Source organism: Camelina sativa, chromosome 15 (genome assembly GCF_030686135.1).
Source record: "Camelina sativa cultivar CO46 ecotype springtype chromosome 15, ASM3068613v1".
Classification (NCBI taxonomy): domain Eukaryota; kingdom Viridiplantae; phylum Streptophyta; class Magnoliopsida; order Brassicales; family Brassicaceae; genus Camelina; species Camelina sativa.
Genome location: NC_141894.1, coordinates 3,550,015 through 3,570,896, shown reverse-complemented (window position 1 = coordinate 3,570,896; position 20,882 = coordinate 3,550,015). Strand labels below are relative to the sequence as shown.

General features: G+C 37.7%; 7 protein-coding genes and 1 pseudogene across 15 annotated transcripts; 1 reads left to right on the top strand and 7 right to left on the bottom strand.

Moving 5' to 3' along the window:
- Positions 1-617: 617 nt before the first annotated feature.
- Positions 618-1,503, bottom strand: LOC104748072 (MATH domain and coiled-coil domain-containing protein At2g42470-like). The gene is given in 3 exon segments (XM_087486900.1): positions 618-1,056; positions 1,172-1,368; positions 1,371-1,503. Coding segments are annotated over 3 exon segments (630 nt in total). The 5' UTR covers positions 1,498-1,503; the 3' UTR covers positions 618-750.
- Positions 1,504-2,248: 745 nt separating this feature from the next.
- On the top strand, positions 2,249-2,989 carry LOC104745064 (uncharacterized). The gene has a single exon (XM_010466233.2). The coding sequence runs from the start codon at positions 2,397-2,399 to the stop codon at positions 2,829-2,831; it is 435 nt and encodes a 144-aa protein (XP_010464535.1). The 5' UTR covers positions 2,249-2,396; the 3' UTR covers positions 2,832-2,989.
- A 792-nt stretch (positions 2,990-3,781) lies between these two features.
- LOC104745063 (protein ENDOPLASMIC RETICULUM-ARRESTED PEN3 pseudogene) lies at positions 3,782-5,560 on the bottom strand (annotated as a pseudogene). Its single transcript, XR_015582026.1, has one exon. The product of XR_015582026.1 is annotated as a protein ENDOPLASMIC RETICULUM-ARRESTED PEN3 pseudogene (transcript).
- On the bottom strand, positions 3,782-7,225 carry LOC104745062 (uncharacterized). Its single transcript, XM_087488039.1, has one exon. It carries the CDS (start codon positions 7,223-7,225, stop codon positions 5,852-5,854), a length of 1,374 nt encoding a protein of 457 aa, XP_087344165.1. The 3' UTR covers positions 3,782-5,851.
- Positions 7,226-8,881: 1,656 nt separating this feature from the next.
- On the bottom strand, positions 8,882-11,418 carry LOC104745061 (putative serine/threonine-protein kinase). The gene is made up of 6 exons (XM_010466231.2): positions 10,885-11,418; positions 10,485-10,597; positions 10,190-10,400; positions 9,849-10,086; positions 9,613-9,763; positions 8,882-9,424 (listed from the first exon to the last, which is right to left on the bottom strand). Exons 1-6 carry the CDS (start codon positions 10,955-10,957, stop codon positions 9,038-9,040), a joined length of 1,173 nt encoding a protein of 390 aa, XP_010464533.1. The 5' UTR covers positions 10,958-11,418; the 3' UTR covers positions 8,882-9,037.
- A 1,004-nt stretch (positions 11,419-12,422) lies between these two features.
- LOC104745058 (uncharacterized) lies at positions 12,423-16,639 on the bottom strand. Of its 5 annotated transcripts, none has more exons than XM_019237364.2 (6): positions 16,502-16,639; positions 14,697-14,796; positions 14,455-14,614; positions 14,056-14,161; positions 12,959-13,966; positions 12,423-12,881 (listed from the first exon to the last, which is right to left on the bottom strand). In XM_019237364.2, the coding sequence occupies exons 2-6, from the start codon at positions 14,785-14,787 to the stop codon at positions 12,621-12,623; spliced, it is 1,626 nt and encodes a 541-aa protein (XP_019092909.1). In that variant the 5' UTR covers positions 14,788-14,796; positions 16,502-16,639; the 3' UTR covers positions 12,423-12,620. The 5 variants fall into 5 exon arrangements, with proteins under 5 accessions (XP_019092909.1, XP_010464524.1, XP_010464525.1 ...); XM_010466222.2 differs by having other exon boundaries at positions 14,697-14,860; positions 16,502-16,637; XM_010466223.3 differs by having other exon boundaries at positions 14,697-14,832; positions 16,502-16,635.
- Positions 16,383-18,451, bottom strand: LOC104748071 (protein yippee-like At3g08990). The gene is made up of 6 exons (XM_019237365.2): positions 18,370-18,451; positions 17,619-17,735; positions 17,171-17,214; positions 16,966-17,074; positions 16,821-16,876; positions 16,383-16,701 (listed from the first exon to the last, which is right to left on the bottom strand). The coding sequence occupies exons 1-6, from the start codon at positions 18,433-18,435 to the stop codon at positions 16,623-16,625; spliced, it is 471 nt and encodes a 156-aa protein (XP_019092910.1). The 5' UTR covers positions 18,436-18,451; the 3' UTR covers positions 16,383-16,622.
- A 370-nt stretch (positions 18,452-18,821) lies between these two features.
- LOC104745060 (uncharacterized) lies at positions 18,822-20,732 on the bottom strand. Of its 4 annotated transcripts, none has more exons than XM_087488038.1 (6): positions 20,608-20,732; positions 20,064-20,270; positions 19,893-19,965; positions 19,292-19,451; positions 19,050-19,167; positions 18,822-18,919 (listed from the first exon to the last, which is right to left on the bottom strand). In XM_087488038.1, the coding sequence occupies exons 2-5, from the start codon at positions 20,215-20,217 to the stop codon at positions 19,090-19,092; spliced, it is 465 nt and encodes a 154-aa protein (XP_087344164.1). In that variant the 5' UTR covers positions 20,218-20,270; positions 20,608-20,732; the 3' UTR covers positions 18,822-18,919; positions 19,050-19,089. The 4 variants fall into 4 exon arrangements, with proteins under 4 accessions (XP_087344164.1, XP_087344163.1, XP_087344162.1 ...); XM_087488037.1 differs by having other exon boundaries at positions 20,589-20,707; XM_087488036.1 differs by having other exon boundaries at positions 18,822-19,167.
- Positions 20,733-20,882: the final 150 nt, after the last annotated feature.

Here is a 20,882-nt window from a genome sequence, read left to right as displayed (position 1 = left end):
ACAAGTTTTTCAATTTTTAGTAAGGTTGTTAAACTGAACCCTCTATATTATTATTATCTCTTTACATTTTCACACCAATATCTTTTAAAGTCATAAGTAATAAGACACCACCACCCCATAAATAGTCTCCTCTTTAGTATTTTTGGTCTTCGACACACATCTCTCTATTTCTTCTCTGATATGGCTACAAAGACGAGCTCTTCTCTATCTCACTTCTCTCCTTCTAAATGGAATTTCCTAGGATTCGAGAATGAATTCCATATTTTCCAAGAAGAAGAAATACTGAAGTAATATATATTAAGTTGTGTCATGTGTGTTCTTGTTTTATAAAGCTAAAAGATGTGAAGGTTTATATGCATTTTGATGACATTTTCTGATTTTTTATTCAGCATTATTACATTTTCTCTTGTTTAGCTCCGTATACATAAGAGAGTTTCACATATATACGCCGTTTGAATTGTGTATGAAAACATTTGCTTAATACAACTTCTTAATGTTAAATTTGTTAATCATGTTTCTCCTAAACCTATATTGGGTATGGGTGATCACAACTGCAATAAACTCTCTTGATTGTCAAAGGTAAAATAAGCATTCCAATGTACTTGTTTCGAATAAACTGAATGAAAAAAAGTTAGTAAAGACATATTGGCGCTATGAATTTGACAGCTTAATTAGTCTTATTTTTTCATTAGGAAGAAGATGAGGGAATCCCGCTCTTACTTTCCACTCATTCGAAGATTCATCAACAAATTAAAATTTGATCCAGTCCTCCAGTGGATACCAATCAGAAATTGCTTTATGATCCTTGTCATCAAAAGAAAGCTCATAAAGCTTTGTGTCCAACCAGTCTAGCTTAAACCCCGCTCTTGTTAGCTCATTCAACTCCCTCTTAGCATTGTATAGCTCAGTCTCGGTGAAGCAATGTGAAGGCTTGTTCAGTGTCTCGATAAGACCGAGGAGGGAACTCATGTACGCTGTCTTCACCAATGGGATCTGTGGTATGAAATTTACTGCAATGTCCGGGTGATCCTCGAAAAGCCGACTCGCTGAAGTAACCTGTCAACAAGAGAAAGATGTAAGTATAATATACATTAATCAGAAAACTAAGGGGAATCATCAAAAAGAACAACAACGTAGAAACCAACTATTTCTAAACAAGAAGGATATATACCTGAGAATAAAGAAGTTGGAAACCATGAACATCTAACATCTCCTTGTCAGTTGCATCCTCTTGGTTAACAATTTCAACTACATTTATTTCGACTTGAATAATCAGTTTGTTTTCCAGAAGCCCTTCTTCTCTAAGCTTTGTAAGAGGCAAGAACCTTGAATCAGTACCCCATCTTGAGAACTGAGCGCAGAACATGTATATATATTTGTTTACCATTCGCAGCCACCACCGCTGGAGAATATATTAGACCGTATCACAGCAGCTCCTTTCTCCCAGAAGTTATCTATCTCAAACGTGAAACTCGTTTCCTTTTGATTCTCCCCCATAGCCGATCCTATACTTTACTTGGATTGGAAGCTACCAAAAGACTCACAAAAATTCATATATATATGTTAATGTACGTATGATCTTATTATAGGAAACTTTTCAAAATCCTATATATTAAACTGAAATAAGGAACCTTGAAAACCTAATATTATAGGAAACTTTCCAAAATCCTATATTAAACTGAAATAAGGAACCTTGAAAACCTAATCGTTCCCCTTCCCCATGATAATTGTTACTGTCAGGAGTTACATAAGTAATTTATGGACATGAAATTTAATCATCTAAGCCCACCAAAGACACATACATAACCCAATAAAGTTTTCTTTTAATAGTAAACCAAGGATTAAACCGGATTAATTTGTACCATTTTCTTCACCCAAACACTTTTTGTATAAGATGAATATCTCTCAAAAAAAGAATACTCCTAATACATACATCATTAGATGACTTGATAATTTATGAAAAGACCATTCCATAAGATTCTCTATCTTTGGAAAAATTGTAAAAAAAATGTAAGATAAAATATACTCTGAATCCATATAATCTTAACGACTAAATCCATTTCATAGATATATATACACTACAATTATAAAGTAGAAAAATTGAGTTACAAGTTTCAATTTTTAATAAGGTTGTTAAACTGAACCCATATCATCATCTCTTTACATTTTCAACACAAAGGTCTTTTTAAGTCATAAGTCATATATAAAACACACACACACACACCCATAAATAGTCTTCAAAATATTAAATAGTCTCTTCTTTAGTATATTTTTGGTCTTCGACACATCTCTCTATCTCTTTCTCCTCTCCCCTCCCTCTCTCTCTCTCTCTCTCTCTCTCTCTCTCTCTCTCTCTCTCTCTTTCCATTGCAATTTCATCAGACCCAAAAAAAAAAATGTCACGAAGAGCATGCAAAAGAGTAAGCTTTAATCCGAACCCAGAAGCCACAGAAGAACCCATATTCCCAAAACACGACGGTTTAAACTCGTCACATCACAGCCGGAGAAGGGTGGTTCTCGTCGGGATTCTCAGTTTCGGTCTTAGGAGCTCGCCGGCCGCGAGGAAATTGATCCAACGTATTGGAGCTAGAGTCGCCAAAACGTGGCGTTTTATATCCTTCCGAAGGAATACGACCGATAAAAAAACGTCATCGTTTCTGTTGTCTTCGTCGTCGTCTTCTTCTTCTTCCTCGACTATTTATATGAAGAGGTCAAAGTCTGTAAACGAGACAGAGTCTCACCGAGCAGAAGCTATTGAAGATTGCATCGAGTTCTTGAACTCATCTTTTTCTCTGTCGAGATCAAACTCTGTCTCAACGTGGTCTTCTTGATTTTGACCAACCCGGTTTGGATCTGAGTCGGATGATTGAATATAGTGATCCTACTCTCTTTGATCTTTTGTTGTACTAATGTTAAGAGAATTGAGCATTGAACATTGTATAGGATTGTTTTTTAATTTCTTGGATTCAGAAATTTTTGTTTGGTTCTTGATCTTCTTGTCAACATATATTACAAACCATAGATTAAAATTTTAAAATAAATAAAATGACACTAATCTAATGTGTTTAAAAACGTCCACTGTGTGAAACGAGTTACGTTAATAGTATTAAATTTGATGAACCGGAAAAATAATAACATTTCCTTAATATGTACCGACCAAAAAAAGAATAAAAGAGAGAAGCCAGGTCCAAATATTCAAAAGGAGGGGTCGGCTTCAAAGGACCATATAGACAAGAAAGCTCATGGGAAATCCCCACTTGGCTTTCTTCTTTTTTGACCCCATTCATTCCTCATAATAATATTTCTTTGTTCAAAACATAACAAAAGGAAAATTCCAATATTTTTCTTAAAAGGAGAATGATTCAGACCAACAAAAAAAAAACACAAAATTAATTTCATCATGACAAACCTTTTAAGTGTTTCGGAAACTGTAGGTCCAAAACCTGACCTAACAAAAACAAAACGTATCAAATAGTATCTAAAGAATCCAAGGAAGAACTTACATTTTAAAAAAATGTTGGGTTCTTCCCCCTCTCAAGACCTTGTGTGGTGCACTACCAGAAGTTGCAACAAAAGGTTTTATTACACTGGCAAGAAAGCAAAGACATAAAGAAAGATTCTTTGTCTTGTTCACAAAGGTAGACAATTTCATCAAAAAAGAAAGAAAGAAGAGTATTAGGTTTGAGTAGGTTAAGAAAGAAAGACAAAAGAGTAGTTGAATTTAGCTTATCTCTCTCTATACAATGGAAACTTGCTTTGAATACTAAAAGATAGATAATCATTACGCTGACATATATATTGAGTACTTAAAAAAGGGTTTAAACAAGAGACATCAATTAAGATACAATGAAGAAGATGAAGGTAAGATTTTCTCCTTTTACATCAAAATTTTCCCACACAACTAAAAACCAAACATACAGTTCCTTGTCACTGGTCAACACTACAAAGTCTTTTTCTATCTTCTGTCTCTAAAATGGATTCATTAGTTAACTTGTGACTGTAATTATATACCCATTAGACCAAAAACTTTACAAAGACAAAATCTATGAATCCCTTTACAACAGATGAGGTAACTTCTAGTGGTTTCTGCACTACATAGAGTTTGAATGTTGATGTTGTTCTTCATTTTGTTCAGCTCCTTCTCCAAACTAACAAACACATTTCGTTCTTTGGGACACCATTACTCGACGGATGTTATCCCTGAGAAACTAGAAGTTTCCCAGACCTCAACACCTTCCATAAATTCCCGAGAAACAAAGAGCCGATCACCTCCAGCTTCAATTTTCGAAATCATCCCTCTCTCAGAATCTTCTTCCTTGTCTACAAAGTTTCTTCTGCGAATTGGATCACCACTCGTCTTCTCATTAACACTTGACCATACCTCTAATGCACCACCTCTAGAAGCCAACACTTGCTTTCTATAACAATGTACAGCGCTGTAACCGCCTCCGTCGCCGGCCTTCCACGCACCAGGATTCTCATCTGACATATATACCCATGGATCTTCACCTAATCTACGGATGTCTACCATTCCGAGGTCTCCTGACTTAGAACATACCTTGAAGATGATCGAGTCTTCAACGTCCACGTCCATGTCAGCTAAGGCGTCTCCGAACCTACTGCTTCGTCCCGAACCTGGCTCGTTCGTTTCCCAAACTATGTTCCTGGTCCTCGGGTCCCAAATCCGGATGTAGCCGGAGCATCCGAACGCTCCACGTTGCACGGCGGATCCTACCAAAACACCGTTCGTTGGCAGCCACCGTAGTTTCTCCGGTACGGTGGTTTTAGCTGAGCTTCCGGATTGCTGGCCGATCACGGCGGCGACTTGGAGAGTGGATTTGTCGATCTGGAGAACGCTGTTCTCTCTGTGCAGACACTCAAACGATGCGAATACTCCACCGTCCGAATCAGCAACGGCGGCGACGCGTGCCTTATGGATTCTCGGATCCTCCGGATCAGTCCAGTGCGTAGATCCGACGTATCGACCTCCGGAGAGATCGTAGAAATGAAGCCCCGAAACGGATCCAGATCCAACTGCAGCCGCTTCGCCCCACACACGGCAGATCTATGTGATATCACTGAGATGCGTACGAACGGTTCCAGCGTGGCAAAGACTCCAATCGTAGACGGAGATCTGACCGCCGTGAGCGATCCACAGAGAGGCGTCTCCAGCAGTGGCGGTTAAAGCAGACGGAACTCCGTCAGCAGCCGGTGTGATTATGGAGACTAGAGACGCATCGAAACCTAGAAGCGGCGGCGGTAACATCGCCGATCTGAGGAGTGATTCGACGCCGTAATACAGAGCTTCATCGAGTAGCTCTTGTTTGGAGAAAGCGCCGGCGGAATTAGCTGGGAGTCGACCAGTACGGAGGAGATTGAGGATGACGGCGAATATCTCAGGGTCACGATCGATGAACACAGGGTTCGATCCATGGGATGTTGGAGTCGAGAGAGCAGCGAGGAGAGAGTCTGGAGAAGTTGATTGAATGGTCGATGCATTGGTTTCGAAGATCTCGCCGCCGACGTTGAGCTTCACTCGCTCGCTGCTATCGGAAACCATCACAGTCCGGTTCGAGTTTCGATTTCAGCTTGAACCGTTTTTTTAGCCAATTGGGCTATGGGTGTGAATAAGAAACATGATTTGTATAACTGATGAAAGTCAATTTATATGGGCCTGGGCCTGGGCCAATCAGTATTTGATATTTATCAGCCTAAACACAAAAATTAATTAGGATTTTAATTGAATAAAATGAAAAACTTGAAGGTTTCATTGTTAATTTACAAACTATTCTACAAAGGAATTAACTTACAAGTTACAAAATGAAAAAAAAAAAAAAAAAAATTAAAGTCTTTAGGATAAAGAGACAACATGATCACAGATTATACAATGATCTGAAACCAATGTATCCATGGCACTTCCTTGTTCAATTTCGAATTTGCTACTAAACTTATTCCACAGATGCAATCCATAGCTTCTCTTGTGCATCTCAAGAACCTTGACTTGGACTCTCTTAGAATCTTTCTCTGTTCTTGGAACTTTGAATAGCTTCTCAATCTCAATCCAGTTCACTGGATAAAATGCAGGAGGTGTCATGATGGTAAAGTTATAACCACTTGTTCCTTCCACGGTTCGAGCCACTCTAGAAACAAGATACGGTCCGTTATGACCCCAAACGTTTCCGTTGAAAGTCAACGCGAACTCTTCAATGGATTTGAGCAAGAAAGGATGGTTCTTGTCGAAGACCAAAACCGCATTGTTTAGTCTTGTCCAGTTTCTTGAAACCGGTTCGAGGGTCTGTGCACCGATCACGTTCCTAAGAGTTTTAAAGCTCTTCAGAACAATCATGTCCGTGTCCAAATAAACACCTCCGAATTTGAACAGGTAAGCTAGTCTCATGAGGTTTGACAGATTCTGAGCTAAAGGAATCTTTCCTGGATCTCTTTTACCGGTTTGAATCTCTTCAAGCCAAGATTCTCCGGCTGTGTCTTTGAGAAGAAAAGGCAAATCCGGTGTGACCGCCTTAACTCTGTAACCTCGATCAAGAAACGGTTTAAAGATTCTGAAACCTTGAGGAGAATCCATTGTCGATGATAAAATGATCAAACAACCTCGAGGGTGATGTTTGAAGACGCTCTCTACAGACAAAACCTCTCTCTTACCGAACATTTCCGCAGGTGAGATCCATGTCATCATGAAGTTGACCTCACAATCATCTCTTAAAAACTCTGTTGCTCTCTGTTGAAACTTCTCCGACACGCCTTTGCCTCCAAAAACTTCAAGAACTTGAAGATTGTTAATCTCTTTGACTGTGACTTGTTGCTTGATAGAATAGTTGTGGTTGGTCTCTTCGCTCAACTCCTTCTCTGAGCTTAGAGGCAAGTAAGGAACAACTGTCTTGATCTCTATAGTCACCACCTTGGTCGAGTAATCTCTCACGGATAAATTAGAGACGAGAATGATCGTGAAAACGATCAGAGCTATCACTGTGGAAGCAAACGCTGTGAATAGTGATGATCTGGAGCGGTTTAATAACCGCCGGTTATCAAACATGGCCGTGATTTTCTTGGTTATTTCATGATCCATATTTTTGGAAAGGAACAAGTTAGGAGAAGAAAGAAAGAAATCAGAAGTGAAGTCTTTTGTGTTTTTTTTTTTTTTTTGGGTTCTTATAATATGTTGTGACCTTTTTTTTTCTTGCTTCCTTGGGGTTGAAGAAGGTGTCATGTTTTGAAAAGTTCTTAAGCAGCCAAAGAAGGCTGACTTGGACGTAGGTTTCAATATGTTATTACCATACGCTTATTAAATAAACGACCATGATATATCCACTTTTTGTTTTTGCTTAATTTTTTTTGTAAGGGCTCACAATCTCTTGACGACATTTCTGTTATCATCTCTTTGACTATATCCATATGGACTGTTTCATATCGTTTGAGTTTGGTTTTGATTCAGTTTTCTATCGGTTTAAGTACGGATCCAGCTTGAATTTATCTTGTAATCAAAATATATGTATTAGCAAAAAGAAAAAAAAAAAACTTGGATTTCGTTTAAGTTTTTTTACTTTAAGGAGATGAAACCTCTTCCACTTTTGAGGTTAGATTCCAGGATTGAAATATTTTGGATATATTAATTAAATGAGGACAGCTAAATTATCCATTATTTTGAATACTTTTTATTGTTACAAGTTGATGATTTTTTAGAATCTTCTCCATAATTTTGTTTATTGTAAGGACAAAGCAATTATTAATCTTTCTTTTGATATGGTCTCTTAATCTTATAGCTTTTGATAATTGTTGTTAATAATTATTATTAGGCCGTCTGTGGAATTTTAATGCAATAGTACATTACTTTTGAAATTTCTCCCGAATGATAAACGCCTTGTTTTCTTCATAGTTGACTGATAAATAAAGGGAACAATAATTACGTTGCTATAACTAAGAAGGAAGGCACCTTAAAGGCAAGGTCTAGATGTGTGAGGCACTTTCCTAGTTGATCCATTTGTTATATCCAGTTTAAAATTGTTGGGTTCCTCTTATTATTTGTTTTCAAAACTGTCTAATCCATTCTTAGTAATATTTAATTTTCTGGTACAAAGTAATTGAATTAGAAACTAAAGGCGAGAAAAGGAAAGGTTTGAATAGGTCCAGTCCACCTACATTTTTTTTTGTTCGTTAGCACAACTTGTCATAACTATGGAAGCATCTTGACTTTGACGATTGAAAGCATAGTTAGGTGCATACAAATCTTTTTCCCAGTATTATACTACTGTACTTGTCTCATTATTGGCGATGGTTAGTAAGTTAATAAGTTTCAGTTGACAAAAATAAAAATAAAGTTAAGTTAATACAGTAAGTATCAATCATTCTGTTTAAGAATGTTGCAAATCATGCCAATCATTATTAAAAATTCCTGGCCCTCTGACACATAGGGAAATGTCAGACAACTGCAAATTGACCAGATGAGCATATTTGGTGTTTCTGATTCATAATAAGCTATTGGAAGTACTCATTAAGCATTATATATACACATACATTCTTGAGCTTCTTTTTTTTTGGTTTACTTCTAGATGCTTCATTCGAAATTTTGAAGAAATGTTTCATTTGAAAGTGAAGGAGACAAGCCAAAACAGTTGGTTGGAAAGAGCAAACTGAGTTTGTAAGTCGCTATAACTTAATTCTGTTTGTGTATACGTTACGATAGGATAAGTTATCAAGTTTTACAACTCTCTAAGAACACTATAGTGAATTGGTGGGACTAGACCTTAATTTACAGAGATTATAGATTCGTTGTGTTCTTCTTTTTGTCTGTGTTTGCGTTCTCTGGTTCTATTGATCATCCATCAGTTCGAAGTTACAACTTATTGCAATCAAAGCAATTAAAATCTGACTAAGACGATGATATCATCATATTATTATACTGAGCTATTAACATTTTGTCTCATGACATTTGATTTACTATACATATATAGAAAGATGTTAATACATAAGAAACTAATTAGTATCCTCAAGAATATAATTGACCTCTATTAACAGAAAAAAATCATCTAGGAGCCATCTCTGTGATGCTCTGAAAAGAAATATTAGACGTAGACGTCGACCCTTGAGGATTGGCTGAGCTTTTCCCTTTGTGTCGTTGCGTTGACGAGCTCTCCTGTGAACTGCCGCCTACAAGACCGATGCCACGGTGGTTGCGTCCCTTGTTGACACCTCTGTAGACACCAGGCTCCGTTAAGGCATCCTCGTTGAGGTGAAGCTCTTTCCTGCAAAGCATCTCCAACACTTGCTTCATGTTTGGTCTCTTCTGCGCAGTGGCTTGAGTGCAGAAAAGAGCCACTTTGATGAACCGGGTCACTTCATCTCCTGGGAACTTGGTTAGATTCGGATCCACACACTCTAGTAGCCTCCCTTCTTCTCTCAGCTTCCACACCTGCCAAAACACACAGAAAATGTATAGTCCCCTGTTAATTGTGGTTGGTTTATCTAATTGGATGCTCAAAAGAAACCACAACGTTTGCATTTACATTTTGAAAATGTATGATTATTGACTTGTAAACACTAAAACAAACATAGAGGTATATGTTGTGTGTTTAGGTATGAGATCATTTAGTTCTTTACCCATTCAATGAGAATCATGTACTCCTCTCCAAAGGCGGCTCTGCTGCTACTACTACCACTTATGACCTCCAGGACAAGTATCCCGAAGCTATAAACGTCTGCTTTTTTCGTCAGTTGACCAAGAAGTGCATATTCTGGGGCCAAGTATCCTCTGTAATCTCAGTCTCATCAGCTGAAATGTATCCGTAGAGGAAAAGGTAAAAAAAAAGCGATTATGTTTATAGAAGGATACTTACACTGTTCCAGCGACTCGGGTACTGACATGAGTGACATTGTCTGGAAAAAGCTTAGCCAACCCAAAATCTCCAATCTTGGGAGAAAAGTTTCCGTCTAGTAAGATATTACTGGCCTTGATGTCACGATGAACAACCTGAGGTTCGACTTCCTCGTGAAGGTAAGCTAAACCTGAAGCCGTCCCAACGCAAATGGCAGCTCGTTTAGACCAATCAAGCGCTACATATTTACTCCTTGAACCTACAAAACTCACTCACACTCAAACAAAATCAGAAAAACAGGACTAGAATAGGACTTGGTAGACAAGAATGTGATTGTGTTTTGTAACAAAAAGTTATTATACCAAGCAAAGCACTAGCAAGACTGTTGTTCTCAAGATACTCATAGACAAGAATCCGATTGTTCCCTTCAATGCAGCAGCCAATGAGGTTAACAAGGTTAGGATGATGAATGTTGGAAATCAAGTTAATCTCGGTCAAGAACTCGCGTGTCCCTTGTTTAGATTCTGCTGATAATGATTTCACAGCTACTTGTGTGCCATCTCTCAAAACTCCCTACAAGATTCAAAACCGTTTTCATTATATATCAAACATTTTTATAAGGAAAATGTAAAGAGAAGATCATCAAATTTTATCAACCTTGAAGACAACTCCATAGCCACCACCTCCGATTCTGTTGGTTGGATGAAAACCATCTGTGGCTGATCTTAACGAATTATAAGAAAAGACCCTCACATTGTCGGTGCAAATCTCTGATCATTCCAAAAAAAGAGAGAGGAATCAAATTTAGTTTCAGTATCCATGTTGGCATGTTCTATGTTATTCTAATCAAAGCAAACGAAATCAAAGAAAGTGACTAAATTGAATTGGTCAACCATTGTCGAATTCTACAGATTCTATGTATCAGAGTAATGATCACAGATAAAAATAACTTGCACAAGGAAGCCAAAGCCAAAACGAAACCTAATTTGAGATCAAAATTCAAAACCCTAAAAATTAAGGTGAACATTCATCAAATCGTTGTACAGTAGTAGTATACCTTCAGCTTCTCTGTGTCCAAGACGGTCACTTCGTTTGCACTTATCAAGAATTCCAAAGCAATTACAACGCATCACAACAAACACAGACACAAAAAAAAAAATCCTCCGAAAAAAACAGAGGAATATTTCACATAAAGAAACTCAAAATCAAAACCCAACCAAAGAAATAAAGAACCTCAAATTTTGACCTGTCTCCTCAAAAAAAAACTGAATCTGGAAGGTAATAATAACGATGATATTGTATAGAAGAAGAAGAAGAAGATAAGTAAAGACGCCAGAAACCCAGAAACTATATGAACAGAACAGTTAAGACGCCAAAAAAAAAAAAAAAAAAAAAAAAAAGTGTAAAATCAAATTGTTTCTCGTATTTAATTTGTTGGCTGCTGCTATAAAGGACAGTGACAGGTACACGACGAGACTAAATTTTAAATTATTTTTAATGTTATTTTTCACACGACGACGACGACGAGACTTTTTATTGATTGATTGGTTTTGCTTTCTGAGATATCTCTTTTTTGTTCTCCCTCCTTCCCGCTTGTGGCAGCTGATAAAGTAATTTAACTAATAAAGTTTCTTTTGATATTACCAAACCAAACTACACGGCACACATTTATTTGACCAAGCAGAAGCACTCGCCAGTCTAGTACAGTGCATTTACGTTTTTTTTTCTTTTGGAAAAATAAAAAACAAAGAAAAGACGTCATCAAATTACCATTAACTTGACATCATCGTTACGCTGTTATTAAATCATCCCTAAAGAGAAAGATCCAAAACATAAGTATTTAGCTTTTTTATTTAACTTTTACGTGTTTATTTTTTTAATAATATTTGTTGTCGATTTCAGTCTGAAATTGACTTTACGATTGGTAGCAAATGACATCATCGTCATTCCACGGAACGCGCCATTATTCTTTTATGTGTGCACCCACACACAAATGCAAAATTGAAATATTCCACGTTGTTGACCATATAATTTCATACTATCTTTACTACTAGATTCACAGTCAGCTGTTATACAACTTTTAGTATTAAAGTATACGATTTCGGTGAAGTTGTGGCATGTAACTACTTCATTGGTCACGCGACTTACACGTAAGGTCTGATCTTTTCCTATCTGAACGTGAAGACGATTCACCTAAACCCAAATCCAAATCCAAATCCTCACAAGTCACAACGACTTGTCATCATGTAAATTGACTCTAACATAAACCTAACGAGACAAGTTAATGAAGTTATGCACATGTTTATTATATACACCTTCTAGAACAAAGTAGCTTTGAAAAAAGGACTGGGTCTGTGAAACACTCTATCATGCCTCCGGTTGTTTTTATTTGAAGTGCAATATTCAAATGCAAAAGGCTAAATAGAGCGAGTCAATGAACAAGGTGAATGTGCCAAGGAAAGTCAAGGATCAAAGTTCAACTGTGGGGTTAAATCGTGTCCCGTTTCTCCTATATATGCTCTGTTTTTCCTTACTTCCTTGCTCTATTTTGTTTCTCGATTCTCACTTGTTTCTATAGCAGTTGTGAACATTCTATAATCGTGAACATGGTTTTAAAAGCTTAAGGTTTAAAATCCAGACACACCCTTTAGCAGTTGTTTTCTGCAAAAACATTTTATGAAGGAAAAAAGACATCTGATACCTGAGTTTCTTAAATTTAACGGATCACTTAGAAACACGTAGTTTCAAAGTGTTAGAACAAAAACAAGAACATAGGATATATAATAACATGGGTCAAGATGTGAACTTGGGGAACTGATCTCGTGGAGAAGCATAGCTTCTCTCACTGAGAAGATCATCATTTTCAGCTTCGTTCCCGTCTAAGCATAGAATGTTGATGTTGTCAACACTCGGTTCAGATGAGCTCACGGTGCTGCTTGTGGCCATCGGCGAGCTTGAGACACTAGCCGGCCGACTTCTCACACTGTACATTGATGATGCCGGAACTTTCGTCACAAGCGGTCGGAGATTTCCCGTCATGCCTCGTCTTATATCCTACACACGAAATACAAAAGGTTAACACTATTATTACCGAAAACATGACCAATATTTATTGTAAGACGCGAACATACCATATGTCTTAAGGCCATATCGATTGAGCTCTTGGAGAGGTTTCTCCCATAACCAAGGCTGTTAAAAGCGGAGTTAGATTTCCCGGTTCCTCGACCGCCACTCTCAGTTAGCCGCGGTGGACCTAGTTTCCTCATGTTCACCACTCTCTCAACCATTTTATTACCCATAGCCACTGGGCTCAAGCTATCACTTCCGCTGTTGTTTGCTGCCTTAGCTCGCCCACGCACACCTGTTACACTCCCGTTGGTGTTCCCTATAGGAGCCCGACCTCTGGACGGCGAACAAGATTGCCTTCTTGCATGACTGACGCTGCCACTGGTGGGACCTCCTCCGCGTTCTATGGAACCCGATCTTGAACCTGGTGCTGAGGCGACTCCAGGTCTGCCTCTTGAAGCTGAGACCGGCCGGTCTGATAAAGTCGTCCTCAGATTCGGTGGGGCTTCTAAAGAGAAACCAGGCATCTCCGGAGGTTTCCATGGCCTGGAAGAATTAACAGTAGGAGAAGGAGAAGTCCCTCGGGACGGAGCCTTACTCGAAACTATTGATGGACCAGTCGGGGTTGAAGGCCTGCGGGTTGGTGTGGCTGGCCTTGATACTGGTTTTTTAGAAGGTGCAGAAGATGGCCGAGTATTAGTATTAGACCGAGTTGGAGTAGCTGATCTCGCTGAACCGGTAGACGTGGTAGTGGTTCGTGTAGCCGACGAGGTAGTGGTTCGTGGAGCCGACGAGGTAGTGGTTCGCGACGCCGTCATGGAGGTAGTAGCACGTGCAGCAGTTAAGGTGGCACGTGAGGTGGGTGTTGAGGATCTAGAGGTTGAAGCTTTGGTGGTCACAGGCCTTGTTGTAGAGGTGGTTGGAGTTATAGACCTTCTTGTCGGTGTGGAAGGTCTACTCGCTGACCTTGAGCTACCTGAGGATGATGGTCGCCTGAGTCCAGCTACAGAAGAAGAGCTCGTTTGGGGCTTATTATTGTTCACTGAGACGATCTCTTCACGGCAGTTCCCTAACTACGGAAACAGAACCCAACAAGAACTTCAATGCTTATAATGACAAAGAAAAACGTAAGCTTGGACCAGAGACATATTAAGGTTCATACCCGAGATTTAAGAGCCGTGGGGCGAGAAGTGGGAGCATCGAGCTGATTCATTACGCTTCTATGCGACTCTTTCTCGAACTGTGGTGTGCCTGGCGGAGTAAGAAGCCTGAACAAGAGACAAGAACATCGAGAAAGAACATCAGACCAATGATCTATGGAAGAAGGAGACATTTGATTACACTCTAGCACTAAGCTCAGGTGATGTACAACAAGAAATCATGAAAAATAACTGTCTCTCTATGTAATTGAACAAACTCAATCAATAGAAGTATAGTCCCAAATTGGGATTTAGTTGTTCTAGTTTTGGAATGCGCACAAAAAAAAAAAACTTTGGAATTTTCCTTTCAGTTTTATGATATAGATATTTTAGAAAAAGGAACACAAATATGGAAACATTACCAATCGTAATCAGACTTCTCATTCTCAGAATACAAGAAGTTCTCGGCGGCGGTTCTCCGGAGAGGATAACGTTGAGACGAAGCCGTTTCTGAGACACCAGAGAGCGCCGCTGCCGCAGCAGCCTTCAACGTTTCATTGATACTACTAACATTATCAGATCCTAGAATAGACAGAAGCAAATTCAAACACCATTGCCAAGACACACACAAATAAGTATACATAAAGATATATAGTAAACGGACCTGTTAAAAGAGAATCAGCTCTGTGTTCTTTCTCGCGACGACGCATCTCAAGGAACAGAGAGAGTTCTTCGTCTCTGTCGTGAGTCAACATATTTGAAACCTGAGATTGAAAGGCTTTCTGGGTCTCGTGTCCGAACTTGCACAACAATAACAACAACAAAAGTCTCCAGATAAAAAAAAAAAAAAAAGAATGGGATCAATCAGATCTGGAACAGATCACCACACTAAAGGGACCCTTGAGAGAGCTTGAACAGCCATCAAGGAGGATAATAAGAGTCACTAGAGAACAAAGGACAAGGACCCAAACGGTTTTTTTTTTTTATAAATTGATTCAAAGAGTTGAAGAAGAAGAACAACAAGGGAAGAGAGTGGGGTAGATGTTCTATTCTTCTCTCGACGAGATGTTTTATTTTAATGTATTCCGATTTCAAACCAGACAACTCTTGGTCGTACCATATACTATCTCTTGTTTTTATCCTCTTAAATAATTGAATATAGTTTTTGAAAGTTTGAACAGAACACGAAGCATCGGGTTCAAAACGCAGAGGATCTAAGAAAAAGCTCACGAGACACGTGTGCAGTCTTTACCCATGAACATGCTAATTAATTACGAAAAAAGCCACTTGTGTTCCAAAAAAGTTATTATGGTTAGATGATGGTTTAAAGTTTAAAACTGTTGTAACGGTCTGGCTAAATTTGAAAAATTAATTAAGAATACACTCGTACATTTTTATCTCCCACTCACATTAGATGCGGTGAAAATTGAATCCAAGTGTAGAAGTAGGTAGGACAGTAAAAAGCATTGCAGAGAACCACCGGTGGAAGTAACTTCTGGTAATTACTAATTAGGATTTCAGAATATATATTTAGGATAAATGGCTAGAAAAGCTCTATCTTTCATTAGTGTTTATTCTTATATATATGTATCTTGTTACGAGGAGATGATATGAAAGTAAAAATTTAAAAATATGCATATGGTAAAATTGTTGTGTTTTATTTGGAGATGTATGTGTTGTTAGACATAGGTCTGGGCATTCGGTTAACCATTCGGTTTCGGTTCGGTTGTATTCGGTTTCGGTTATTTTGGATATAGTAATATAATAACCATTTGGATATTTTTAAAATTTCGGTTCGGTTCGGTTCGGTTTCTTTCGGTTCGGTTTCGGTTTGGTTATTTAAATAAATAACCATAACTAACATAAATTATATTAACATTAACCAAATAAACCAAATATAACCAAAACTAACCGAATATAACCAAAATTAACCAAATATATAATAACAAAAATACAAAAAAGGGAAAAATATTGATTCAATTTTACAAAATAGTATTTAACTTTGTAAATTCAAAATAATAACATTTACATATATTGATTATTTAAAATATTTAATTGTTTTGAATCTAGAAATAATTTATATTTTAAGTTTATTTTATAGTTTGCATAATATTAAGTATATAATATTTGATATCTTCTAGGTTTTCGGATATTTTGGTTAACCATTTAATTGTCGGTTCGGTTCGGTTCGGTTTCGGTTAGTTTGGATATAGATTTTTACTAACCATTCGGGTATTTGAAGAATTTCGGTTCGGTTCGGTTTGGTTTTTTTCGATTCGGTTTCGGTCGGTTATTTTGCCCAGCCCTAGTTAGACATATCATATCAGTTAACTCTAATCGCACAAAACGATTTTCTTAAAACGATTATAAACTTGATATGTATTTGTAATATCAAGTTTCAAATTTTATAAAAACTATTTTAGCTTTCTTTATATTAATATGAATATTTGGTTTCTTTTGTACGCTTACCCGAAAAAATGTCGATTTTTTTCCCAGCGAGTTTGCTGGTCACCGATAGTCTATAAGAAGGGAATGACCACTAGCCAAGTAGTTCCCATGGGGCCGCAAAATTAAAAGAGAATCCATTTGCTTATTCTTCGTCGCTTCCGATCATAGGCTCGTCCTCGTCCACGTCGTATCCACCTCCATCGGGTCCAAGCACCTTAAACCTGGCCATATTCGTTACACCAACATCCACATTAAACCAAGTCACTTGAATCCATGTTTGTGATGGTTTTCTTTGGTCATTGATAAGAAACTAAGAAGTTAAATGTTGAAAGATAAGAACCTTTCAATGATGAATTTTCCTTCCTTGTACTTCTGAGACTTCTCGTATGCAATTTCCTGAGGGAGAAAATGAGAGAGTTAGGGATCAAAGAAACAATCACAAAGAAAGAAAGTTGTTGACAAGTATGAGTTTTGGAGTCTTGTACGTATTTCCAGCCGACAAGAGAGCCACAGCTAACACAGAAGATGTCAGCAACAGTGTGCCAACCAGTCATCATGACGCGATGCTCCTTCTCTCCAACCGTCACATTGACACTAAGAATTCAAAAAGAGGTTGCTCAAATAAATAAAGAAACCTTATCATAAATTCCTAGAAATATCAAAATCCTTAGATGTAGTACTTGTACTTACACATTGTCGAAAAGATAAGCCCTTCCATGCTTGCAGTGAAATGACTGGAAACAATACAACACAAATCAGGTAGCTGTTTGATCAGCCATTAATCGCACAGTAGAAACACGAGTATGGACACAAATCATGGTGTGTTTGATCAGTTCAACTCAATAACTACTACAAAACAAGAATCAACAGGTCATGAATTGATTATTAGCAACTGAATGGTTAAAATTTCCATTTCCCATGATCAGTACGAAACTGTAAGTTGTGTGTGTTCAATCAGATATTCAGAACAAAAACATAGCCTCTGAAAACATGTATATTCTACAAACACAAGTGTATTATTAACAAGCAAGCTAGAGCAAAGTTGAACTGTAGGAACATCAATTGTGCGAGCAAAAGAGGAAGCAGTAGTAAACTGAAATGTAAAAATCGAAAGGAAGAAGGATTAGAAGAAACGAACCTTAGAGATAAGATCATTAGTAAGAGCGAAATGTGTCTGACAATGTTTGCAGCTATAAACCAGTCCTTCGAGGTTGATCACAAATAATCTTCCCATTTCGTAACAAACCCACCTTACCTGAAAAATTAATACCAACAACAACAGATCTCAAATTCCGTCACAGATCTTGACAATAATCAATCTAAGGACGCGAAGCAAAACAAAAAACAACAACTGAAGATTCTGATCCCAACAGGCTATTAAATATGTAAAAGGGGCATCGACTGAACAACAGAGAAATAAAAAATCACACTGAAACCAAAACCACAAACAACCGAGAAATTTCCTCAGAACTTAGAACAAGAACATCTAAAAGAGAAGAAAATAGTTTGCGTTTGACGATATAACCAACATTTAATATTTGGTATAAAATGGAAAAAAAAAAAAAAAAAAAAGGGAGGAGAGCGTTAATCTCGAGATGGAAAAAAAAAAGGTTTCGATCAAAATGTCAAAAGAAAAAAAAGGGTAACGAAATCGAAATAGTAGTAGTAACTAGCTAGGTAAGAAGAAACTTGCGTAGTTCGCAAGATGCCGAGTGGAGAAAAAGTAAGAGAGAGAAACGAAAATAAAGAGAAGAAGATCTCCCTGAGATTTCCCCAGCCCAAGAAAAAAAAAATATATTCCCCAGAAGACGAGAGAGAAAATTCGTACGACATTGAAATTTGAGAAATCAACAAAAAAAAAATTTCCCAGGAAGTGGAATTGATCTTACCCCGAAGGAGGAGAAACGCCAGACAGAGAGAGAGAGAGAGCAAAGGGAAGGTTTCGAATTTTCCATGCATATTTATTTATTTATTTATAGATATAGTAGTAAATTGAATTTAATTGACGAAATTGAGAGCCAAGGGGGCTACTAGCCTACTACTATACTAGTTAGTTCTACGGCCCATGATGGCCCATATTCTTCTAGGAAATTTAATTAAGGAATTTAATCACATACTTACCACGTGGCAATAGTATATTACATCGTTTATTTATTCCGACGAGTTGTACGATTGGACTAGGCTCACTGATCGTGTTCGAACCAGCTAGCTAACCGGTGCCACGATCAGGCTAAAATTATGAGCTAAAAAACCTTTGTTCCACTACAAGAATGTGTTCATTGTTTGTAATCATTGAGACGTGATGACTAAATCTGATTTGAGACTGAAATATAGATGTAACTTTTTAAGAAAAAAAAAATTGAGAGTTCTCATTAAAAAACTTGACGAATTTTGGATTCTGACTAGACACCAGACAAATTTGTGAACAGTGAAGGAGTCCTACATTGTATTAAAAACAAAGGGTGAAAAAAACGAGCTTTCAATCTTTTTGTTTAATCATTCTTTGGTGTAAAGAAGATTCCTCAACAGTGAAGAAGGGAGTTTTCTTTTGGGAGAGGAAGAAACATACCTTGTCATTCTCTCCTTCTTCTTCGTCTTCTCAATTAGCTTTATCGACCAATCTTGCTTACTCTTTGAGGAGGCCACACTACACGAGTGACCCGTCCTCGAATTAAACCCAAAGGAATCTGCCAAACAAGTTTATCCACATCAGTCATACGGGACAAGTCTTGTAGAGTATCTACATTTAAAATCTATGTTAATTAATATGTGATTATGTGTAAGGGAGGGGTCTGCAATCAGAGGACTTACAGGGCCAAAGGTTCTTGAGTCTAAGCTGGAATATTTGTTATCTCCTTCCACCCAACAATGGCCTTCTGGGACTCTGACCACATCCCGAGAACTACTTATCCATTCGCCAGGCATACCAACTATCCTCTTTATGTATCTATCCCTAAAATTTGTTGGAGAGCTGCCAGAGAGATGCAGTTTTCATTGTCATGAGCTCAATGATGTATATCAAAATATATAACTTAAAACACATACAACACAATGTCTGAGGAACATTACGAATCAGATTTGAGACCTTAAAAGAGCCAGAAAAAAACTGACCCTTTTGAAGCAAAAGACAATACGAGAATCCAAAGAGTTTAAAATATCATATTTAGACTACATTTAATTATATCAAAAGTACAGTTTCTTAGGGCCATGTTGATTAAATATGCACTTATTTCATGGTTCAGTACGTCTTTTCTTTGCACGGTTACAGTGATTCGTTTCAATGACATTGTGAATACTGTAACCAGCCAGAGAAGACATGAACAGGAGACTAACATGTAATCAACTAATACTCAATTATATAGTTCTTGTCAAAGGATGACTCAAACGTGGTTTAGCATTAGAAGGAACATACCTGAACACTACAACATCACCACGCGCAAACTTATAATCCTTGAGGCAAAATTTGTCCACAAGTACAAAATCATCTGCACCAAGAATTGAACATCTAATAAGAAAAGAAGAATGGACCACCAAAAAATGCAAGAGTCTACTTTGAACCAGTTTTGGCAAAAAGGACACTTACCAAAAAAAGAATTTTTCTGGGGATTCATTGTAGGAGACATGGAATCTCCTCTCACCGGAACAACGCTACAACATCTATCTGAAATGGTAAGCCCTATAATACCTCCAGCGAATGATTTCTTTGCCACTTCCCATAAAAGTTTCTGGATTCCCATGTCCAAGATGGCCTACCTTAATATGTGATTCTCAACAACAGGCATAGAACCATCTACAACAAAAAAACCACAAGGCTCCAGAGTTGATAGACCTTTTAAATATAATGTTTTCTGATACAAAATGACATAATCTATCAATTGCATCTTACAATAATCTTGTATAATTCCCAATCCAAACGAGACCCAATACAATTATATACAAATGAAACACGACAGACTATGCTATGCTAATCATAGTTTTCGTCAAGCAGTTCATGGACCGATCTTGTGAATCTAATCTTAATCTATGCTAAACTAAGTGAACTAAACCTAATCGATTCATGGAACTGAGAGGATTAAATTTTTGAAAAATAGGAGGAAGAAAATGAGACCTGTGTATGACACAGCTACCTGCAAATCGAATTTGCGAAAGTATGACAGCAGAACCAGAGCTCGCGACCCAATGTGAAGATGAATCAGGGTTTCTCTTTTGCTCAAAAATCAACACTCGCTTTTAATTTGTCTACAGGGTTTAGCTAAAACCATAAACCGGCCGGTTCGACCAAGCAATTTCGGACGCGGATTTTAAGTGGTTTTGTCTGGTTAACCCAACCCAACTTGAGCATAGAAAAGAAGAGAGGTTCTCAATATGTGATGAGTCTACTTAATTCTTGGCTTGCGTTATC

Coding starts and splice junctions, on each gene's coding strand:
- LOC104745064 (XM_010466233.2), top strand. CDS start 2,397: ATGTCACGAAGAGCATGCAAAAGAGTAAGCTTTAATCCGAACCCAGAA.
- LOC104745062 (XM_087488039.1), bottom strand. CDS start 7,225: ATGACACCTTCTTCAACCCCAAGGAAGCAAGAAAAAAAAAGGTCACAA.
- LOC104745061 (XM_010466231.2), bottom strand. CDS start 10,957: ATGCGTTGTAATTGCTTTGGAATTCTTGATAAGTGCAAACGAAGTGAC. Junction 10,087..10,189: donor TCTTGCTAGTGCTTTGCTTG/GTATAATAACTT, acceptor TGAGTTTTGTAG/GTTCAAGGAGTAAATATGTA. Junction 9,764..9,848: donor ACCCGAGTCGCTGGAACAGT/GTAAGTATCCTT, acceptor CTGAGATTACAG/AGGATACTTGGCCCCAGAAT.
- LOC104745058 (XM_019237364.2), bottom strand. CDS start 14,787: ATGTTGACTCACGACAGAGACGAAGAACTCTCTCTGTTCCTTGAGATG. Junction 14,615..14,696: donor AGCTGATTCTCTTTTAACAG/GTCCGTTTACTA, acceptor TGTCTATTCTAG/GATCTGATAATGTTAGTAGT. Junction 14,162..14,454: donor GAGAAGTCTGATTACGATTG/GTAATGTTTCCA, acceptor TCTCTTGTTCAG/GCTTCTTACTCCGCCAGGCA.
- LOC104748071 (XM_019237365.2), bottom strand. CDS start 18,435: ATGGAAAATTCGAAACCTTCCCTTTGCTCTCTCTCTCTCTCTGTCTGG. Junction 17,736..18,369: donor GGCGTTTCTCCTCCTTCGGG/GTAAGATCAATT, acceptor TTAATTTTTCAG/GTAAGGTGGGTTTGTTACGA. Junction 17,075..17,170: donor GCTTATCTTTTCGACAATGT/GTAAGTACAAGT, acceptor TTGAATTCTTAG/TGTCAATGTGACGGTTGGAG.
- LOC104745060 (XM_087488036.1), bottom strand. CDS start 20,217: ATGGGAATCCAGAAACTTTTATGGGAAGTGGCAAAGAAATCATTCGCT. Junction 19,966..20,063: donor CCAGAAAAATTCTTTTTTTG/GTAAGTGTCCTT, acceptor TTCTTGGTGCAG/ATGATTTTGTACTTGTGGAC. Junction 19,452..19,892: donor GGTGATGTTGTAGTGTTCAG/GTATGTTCCTTC, acceptor TCTCTCTGGCAG/CTCTCCAACAAATTTTAGGG.